General features: G+C 45.9%; 1 protein-coding gene across 1 annotated transcript; it reads left to right on the forward strand.

Annotated features, from left to right (window-relative positions):
• The first annotated feature begins 205 nt into the window (after nucleotides 1-205).
• On the forward strand, nucleotides 206-7,892 carry LOC135395195 (uncharacterized). Its single transcript, XM_064626435.1, has 9 exons — nucleotides 206-419; nucleotides 490-539; nucleotides 2,206-2,296; nucleotides 2,374-2,468; nucleotides 2,552-2,665; nucleotides 2,756-2,800; nucleotides 5,295-5,399; nucleotides 6,068-6,121; nucleotides 7,523-7,892. The coding sequence occupies exons 1-9, from the start codon at nucleotides 206-208 to the stop codon at nucleotides 7,775-7,777; spliced, it is 1,023 nt and encodes a 340-aa protein (XP_064482505.1). The 3' UTR covers nucleotides 7,778-7,892.
• Nucleotides 7,893-8,182: the final 290 nt, after the last annotated feature.

Below are 8,182 nucleotides of genomic sequence, written 5' to 3' on the forward strand. Positions count from 1 at the left end.
TGCCGACATATGTCTGAAAGCGTCTGAGGAAAACCCAGGAAAAACCCCAGACAGCACAGCCGGCACCGGGATTCGAACCCGGGTACCTCCCAGTCTCGACGTGACAATGATAATATCTGCCATTTAGTCAACACATCTCATTCTACTTCTCACTTTCATCCAATGGTTCTTCACAAGTCATTCGCATATAGGGCCCTATAGTTATATGCCACCTAGTGCTACAAGAAGAAAAAGAAGCGTCAAACAACAACACCGTGGCCATTCTCCGTGGGACGACGACGACGAAGAAGAACACCACCACCACCAGCATCAGCCACGTTCCAATGCACGTTCTACCATAGTTCTACTCTCTTCGTACTTGTTCGAGTGCATGACTTCTACGATGCCCTCCCCGATGAACCAGGAACTCGCCCAGAAACGTATGCTGAATGCCCATTGCATTGGTTGACTGAAAGTACAAAACACTACATACGCATTTCGTGCTTTCAGCGCCATGTAGTAGAATAATATTCCTCAACGTTGCTGCCCTGTCATGCTTGGTAAGTTCGTTGCTGTTATGAGCTTATCGTAATATAGGTGTACACGCAACGGTACTGGTTCATGCCCGCTTGGATGCATTGCAAACGCCTTGCACCTGTACGGGTTCTCACACAAAGGAGCTTTACGCACGGCAAATGACCTGGGAACTACGTCTTAGTATACCGCTTTTGTCGTTCAGAGCTATAGGCACAGTTTCAAAGCACTAGCCTGAGACCTATTTCCCACACGTCCGGCATGGACATTACTGGACCCGCTTGCGCGAACGTTGACAAAATTCCTAGTGCCGACCTCAGTAGCTTTGGCAGTGCTCTATGCACGAGCACTGTTGAGGACTAAGGCACGAGCCCGAGGCACCGCCGAGGAATCTACTCAACATTCATTCAGGCGGGCCCAGTAATGTCCATACAGTAATGACAGTAGGAAACTGGGTCTTGTATACTAGGAACAGGAAGCTGTATCTTGTTCTGAACGCCATCGTGATTATACCTGTAACGCATTTAGTACTTGCAGATTTTTGCACCACTGAAAGAGTCAAAGAAACCGCAGTGCCATTTTCTGCAATGCATGCTGCCGAGGAGATTTAGTGGTCCTTTGTCTATGGCTAGGGTTCAAAGTTCATTCGAACGTATTGCTAATGTGTTTATCGTGGCTGTGCTTGGTTATGAGTATTTGCGTGTGTGAGCTGCAGGATGAGAAACGTCTGCGTTCTGTCTTGTGCGACTTAATTTAGCCTGGGCGAGCACGTAAGGACAATAGACAAACACCAGTCAGCTCAATACCACCTGATCAAGAGTTCAGTCGGTGACGTGGTGCACAGCAAGAAAGGAGCGTTCTCCTATGTCCTCTCCCTCAATGCTGCTGATGTGCTCCAAGAATGACGTCGAACGGTAGGGGTTGTGGTATAGCGCCTTACCGATTTTGGCTTGACTGGTATTGACTAACCGCGGCGCTCTAACAAGGACGCAAGACTCTATACCATGACACATAGCCGACAGTTTCGCGACAGAAGCGATTGCGATGGAAAGTAACTATTCTGAGGCTGAAACACACAAACAGACTAACGTAACTGCCATATTTCGATTGTTCAAGAGCTTGTATTCCGTGTTTCTCCTCTTTGTGCTCCTTTTGACTGTTCGGTTCAGGTTTCACAGAAGGGGCCGCTGTTGCAGCTAGAATGCATCCACAACCCTTAAGCACGGTTCACACTATCGCGTTCCAATGCGTGTGAATGCGTGCGAGTTGTCGTGTTGACCAACCTGTGCGTCAACCCACGCAGCAGAACGCAAGTGGTCCAATCATAGGCCGCGCTCCAGGTATGAGGAGAAGAATGTTTGCTGCCCTTCTCTGTTCTCAAAAATGTTTGCTTTGCGCCATTTTTGTTGCTGCTTCCTCTTCTTCATGGTGATGTGGCGGAAGGTGCTGATTGGTCTGGCTTCCGGTTGCTTGCGGGGCCCGCATATACATGTGAATACCACAACGCATGTCAACGCATTGCAACGCATACGCACGCAGCCACACGCACGCATTGAAAGGCAATAGTGTGAACCTGGCTTTAGAGGCAAACACGTTCTGAACTCACTATCTCATATAGCAATCCCATACTCCTAATGCACCTTAATTCGTCTTCGTTCCTCTAATTCTTCTCTATTTTTCGTGTACGTTTAGATATTCAACTGTATGGAGCTCCAAATATACAGCAACGCGCTCGCAGGTTCGAGCCATCTCAGAAAAGTCGCCGAAGAAACCAAGCTTCCAAGTACGTCCCAGACTTTGGAAATAGTAGATGTGGAACTCGCGAAGTCGGCGTAAAATGACGTCCAGCCTCTTCCGCAGGCATCTCAGTCTTAACGGCTGTGCTGTTCATCAAAGTGTTCGAGTGTTCTCTGAACGCCATCTCCGACGTTGCATTCGTTTGTTCTCAATGCATGGTAAGCAGAACTTTTCAGGCAGTTCACCTGTAAAAGTTGAACCATGCGCATTTCTGATTACCAAACATTGTTTTCACTTTTAGGGCAACCAGCTGTGTTTTTATTCTTTCCTGGTCTGGAATGCCATAAGCATAGCCGTCTGTTTCGCATGCGACACCACGCTGCGTTATACCGTGCCTCAGGCTCTGGTTCAACTTGTAAGTTTGCGTCAGACACGTTGATATTTCAATAAGAAATTCGTAGTATATATATGACGGCACAACAGCAACTTCGCTTCCATTTCACAGGAAACAGCCACGGAAAATGAATATCTCATGCAGGCCACAACCGAAGTACGTATTGCCACAGCTGAGCGACTCATGCGTGTTTTGTCCACAGTTTGCCAGTGATGTTTTTGACTGTGTCGTGTAAGTTCTGTTTCAACGAGGATTGGATGAAAGGTTTGATGCATAGCGAGAACGTAATCCCTAAGGCCATGCTGAAGTGACTTCTGATAAGTTTCGGGATAAGAACAGCCTACGCCCTGGGCAAAGAAAAGGAAAAGATGGACAACGTGACGTCATGGTTGCGCCGTCCTTGTTTACGATTGATGACGTCACCCCAAATTCGAGGGAGATTAACGCAACCAAGTAAAAGCAGAAGTAGCTTACCCCGCGCATTTGTTATCTATTAGTGTTTATGTGTGTATATTAGTGCGCCTTCCGTACTAGTCTTGACAGTGCGGATATTTATTGTAGATAATCGGAGTCACCAGAAAAATAATGAAAATGCAGATTAGTGTTGACATACTAATACGTGACACGTTAACTAATCAAGCTATTCTGTCTCCCCAATTACGAGTCCTCCTAACTTTCTCGTAAAAACTGCGCATGGTATACGGTTACATCCCACTTCGCCTATTCCCATTTCGCCTAATCCGAATTATCGGATTAAAGAGGTCGGAGGGGTGACAGGCGTTAGGCGGAGTGGGACTGCCGTGCAATCTCATTAGGCAAAACGGGACTGTCTGCAAGTGGGCGTTACTTACACGTCCCACCCCGATGGTGACGTCTGTAAGAAACGAATGCGCTCGTCCCACAACAACCTTATGTCGCCCGAAACAAGGACCCTTTACATTTGCAAATGAAGGTGTGCGCGATGGAAAGCGGACAATTGCTCACCGGACGTTTGCTCACCAGTCCATACGTGAGACCGGATATTTGCTCACCCCGTTCTATTTTACCATGAGCCCACCCTGACAGTTCCATGTCTTTATTTTTTTCTAGTTTATTTTCATCTTTTCCCTCTGTGTAAAACTGAATTATAGTAAGCGTTGTATTTTCCAGGTCAATTTTATTTTTCGAACCTTTTAGAAACGACAACATCGTCCCACAGCTGATATTTATATATAAAAAAAGGTCAGTTTCGGTCTTCCCTTGGTGGAAGTAATGGCTTCAATAACGCAAATTATGACCATCTTAGATATCCGACAATCCGTCGTTTTTGCTTTTTATAGCCGTGGCCTTAGCGCGCTTTTCTTTGTTGTTTGGAGGTACTGAACCCGAACGTTTTATTCGGCGCGTTTGTGTGGTACTGCGAAAAAGTATTTCCGTTACAATTTCGTCGTCCATGATTAACTAGCAAAGGGATAAAGTTGTTATGTGGAGATGCGTAATTAACTTCCCGACTTCCCGATATAGAATAACGAATTTCTCACATTGACTTTTCCGTAAAAGCAAAAAAGAAAGAAGTCAACGCAAGGCTATGCTTGAGTAAAATCAACATGGTTGTAGAGTTATCTGAAGATGCGAAAGTGACATTTGGCAGGACGTCAGGGGACCGCCTTCTATCCTCACGTGACACGGATTAGTAGGCGAAGTGGGACTGTCTGCAGCATACATTAGGCCAAATGGGACCCCCTGTAGTTCAAGGTCGGTGAACCTGCTAAGGGATGGCGAGACAATCCGCTAAAACGCATTAGGCGATATGGGAATAGGCAAAATGGGAAGACACGTGGTATACTGCGCGGAGTGACTTTTTCGGGTTAAATGCCTTTCTCAGGTTGGGGGGTAAAAATCGGGCGCTATTTTTCAATCGAATTCGGGGAGAAATCGGGCGATAATTGTGCCTTCGGGTGTTATTAAAAGGGCATACCAGCTCTCCGTCCCAATGTATTTCCCATGGAACATATTTCATGCTTTTTCTCGGTAACCACCGCGCAGATTTTAACGCGGGTGGCATCACTATAAAGAGGAAGACGAGATGAATAGGATAACGTTAGTACATTTCTAATACATGTCGTATGTATTTTACGGCGACGTCACGAATGTGAAAAAATAATACAGCATTTTTCTCCTCCCTCTTTGATTTTTATTAAACAAAAAAAAAAAAACTTTCCATTTTACTTTCTCTTGAAATATTTCAGGAATCGATAGACACCAAATTTATATGTCTACCACTTTTTCGTTTTTATAAAAAAGCATGAAATGTGAGTACACATACGACCGACGGAAAGCATGTCACTCTGTGGCACCATCTGGTGACGCGGGATCGTGACCTTTCAGTGGTAATCCCCGAAAGCATAGACAGTGTTGACACACATGGGTGTACTGCTGGGAACGTAAGTGACCCATTCTTACATGTGTTACACGTGGCGAGGGCGACCTTTGTTCGTCTTCAGTGGAAACGTCACTTGAGGATTTCATGGCGACTGGAATTCGGGGAGAAATCGGGTTTAACCCGAATTGGTCGGAGGTCAGTTCGGGGGGTGGGGGGATAACCAGGCCGAGTCGGGTTTAACCCGAAAAAGTCACTCCCTAAATTTACATGAAAGGCACATTTGCGCAGGAGAGCGATGCTTCGACGCAGAGCGAGGAGGCAAACTACGAAAAACAAGTTACCGCCGCAAAGTTAACCAGGAGGCGGCATTTACTGGCTGCGAACATATTACAGGTGAGCACATGGTCAATATTCTTTTGAGTAACCTCTCGTTAGCTTGAAGGCATACGAAAGTGCAAAAACTTCTGCTCGCGAAATGTCGTTACGTTGACAGCTATATAGAAGGAATAGGGTTCATCCGATGCTCCATTCGTGATTTGTACACGGAACCCTAGTTGAAAACCACTGGACTCCAGTTCATATAGCATGAACGCCCGCCAGCAGTTTTGTGTTACACACAGGAGGAAAACAAGGCAGGCATCTTGCAACTCAAGCTCAAAAACTCCGCAGCCACGACACAGACAAAAAGCACAGACAAGATAGGACGAAGTGCAACTCACGACTAACTTTATTCTATACACACACTCTTAAAACCTCAGGGTGTGGCTGCGGCGTTTTCGAACTTGTCATGTACTGACTTCCTTCAAACTTGAGACACTCTGTGATCTTACAACTCAGTAATGACTTGGGACTTGGAGTGAATGCAAAAGTTGCTTGTGTGTTCGCGTCCAGAAACATATTCTGGTACCAGTGGGAATAAGGGAATAGCGTATCAGGAGCCACACCGCGATGTGTTGCCGTACGCCTCTGTCAATCAGTCAGCAGCAATCAGTAACAATCAGTCACGTGGGTGTAACGACATGAAAAGTAAAAAAAAAAAAACTCCTTTCTGTTGTTTCCAGAGTATTCTACCTGGCCACTCGATCGCCACAAATGTGGTGCAGGTGATGTTCAAGGCAAGCAAATCAAATATTTGTGTGACATTGGTAGGGAGGTCTACATTTGATACCGCATATTTGGGGGCGATCTTTGGGGGCGATGTAGGGCTACATATTCCTCAAAGCGATGTGTTATCTTGTAGTAAGCATGTACAGTATTTGCGTTTTGTAATACATATACAGAAAGGAATAGACCTCTCCCTGACGTCATACTGTTCGACACCGCAACTAATTTGGTATAGAGTTGGAACTACGCTCGAAGCTATAGGAGCGAACAAGGTCGCGCCCGAAAGCCACGGTCTTCAGGGGATTATGATGGTCCCTGAAAGGGACATGACCGTCGGTCCTCCTCCGGTCCTCCTTCGGTCCTACTTTTTCGGTCCTACTTCGGTCCTACATTTCGGTTCTACTTAGGACTTGGGTTCCACGTCATGATGACGTTGGTAGACAAACTGAAAAATCGGAAGGGGAGAGCTTAGTTCCACGAATGAGCACTTATTAGCTGCCTGCCTCCTATTGAAAGAAAAGTAGGACCAAAGGTCGCGTCCCTTTCAGAGACCATCGTAATCCCCTCAAGAACGTGCCTTTCGAGCGCGACCTTGTTCGCCACCTAGCTTCGAGCATAGTTCAACTCTACCAAACTGGTGGCGCTGTCGAACACTGACGTCATTTGTTTACCAACAGGAAGAGGTTCATTGAAACAAGCTTCAAATGCACTTAGATTTTCCAAGGTTAGTTAATCATTAACTTCCAATCAGAAAATGTATTCATGGAAGTAATTGCGCACCCGAGGATTTTTTTAGAAAGCAATTCTGAGAAGTACTAACTTTATCATTACATTATTTAATCATTGTATTTTGTTCCGCTAGCTTGTGATTACGGGACACGTGATACTTTCGCTCCCTTCTGTGAAATATTTTTACTCACTGGGCTCTACATACAGCAGTTCAACAGAATGATGCCGGTTGCGTAGCATTTATGCAGGAAGCAGCTAAGTACGGGCCACTGGCAAGACCAAAGCGAAAAAGACTTTTGGGACGTTTCTGGCACAGTGAAATAGCACCATGTATTTTTCTTGGTCAAACGTGCCTCTGCCCGCGTTCCTCTGCAACTTGCAAACCTGACATGATGTTCAAAACGTGTCTGTCTAGTCTACATGTCCAGACGTGCACTGTCGATCTTGTCTGATCCAGAGCTATTCCTTCGATAACCCGTTCAGTACCTCCTTCGAACTTGACCTAGAAGCGTAGACCTCCGGTTGCTCTCTGCCAACAGTATCTCATGTAGAACTGTGGTCGTTGTGCGCTTAGGAGTCCGCAGGAGTACTCCTGTTCTGGAGCCCATAAACCACTCTGGTTAACTGGCTATGTTTGACGTATCGTATGGTATATCATAGAGCAGCAACTTCTTCTCTTTCAGATTATGATGCTGATGATGTTTAAGCAGTACATCGACATGATACAGTCGACTGCGGAGCCACCCGCTATCGGTGACGAATCGGGAACGCAAGTGCGCCGTTGCACCCAGCAGCATCTCCGCGAGGTCCAGGCTGAAGTCTACGCGCTCCAGCTCCAGTATGACAAATCGCACGAAGCTGACAAGACGCCAGAGTCGGTGTCCTCGCCACCACCACCCTTTGCTGAACGCCTCTGCACGGTCCGTCACTCAGTATGACGTGTTTGTGGTTGGTGACGTGTGGTTGTGTCCTGTTGAAAAGCGGAACTGCTGCCCCGTACATACAGAACTAACACGACTGTAATTTTTTTCTAAGTAATAATTATAACGATGATACTCACTGCTGGTGGCTATTTTTTTATGTTGATGTTGGCCGAAGTAGTTGATTTCGCTTGAAACATTTTCGCGTTTTGCTGCAGGCCATTGTTGACGCGGGAACGAAAAACGCAAGCTCATGTTTGTCGGTGACGTTAGTGTATCTATAAACACGTAAAAAATCGTTCCGCGCAAAAAAAAAAAAAAAAAAAAAAAACAGAAAAAGAAAACACTTTCACAAGAGATAGGGGAAGGATATTTGTGTTGATGTTGATCTAGCGTCTTTCGGATAAATTGAAAATACATGGA

This window comes from Ornithodoros turicata, chromosome 5, assembly GCF_037126465.1.
Source record: "Ornithodoros turicata isolate Travis chromosome 5, ASM3712646v1, whole genome shotgun sequence".
Taxonomy (NCBI): Eukaryota; Metazoa; Arthropoda; class Arachnida; order Ixodida; family Argasidae; genus Ornithodoros; species Ornithodoros turicata.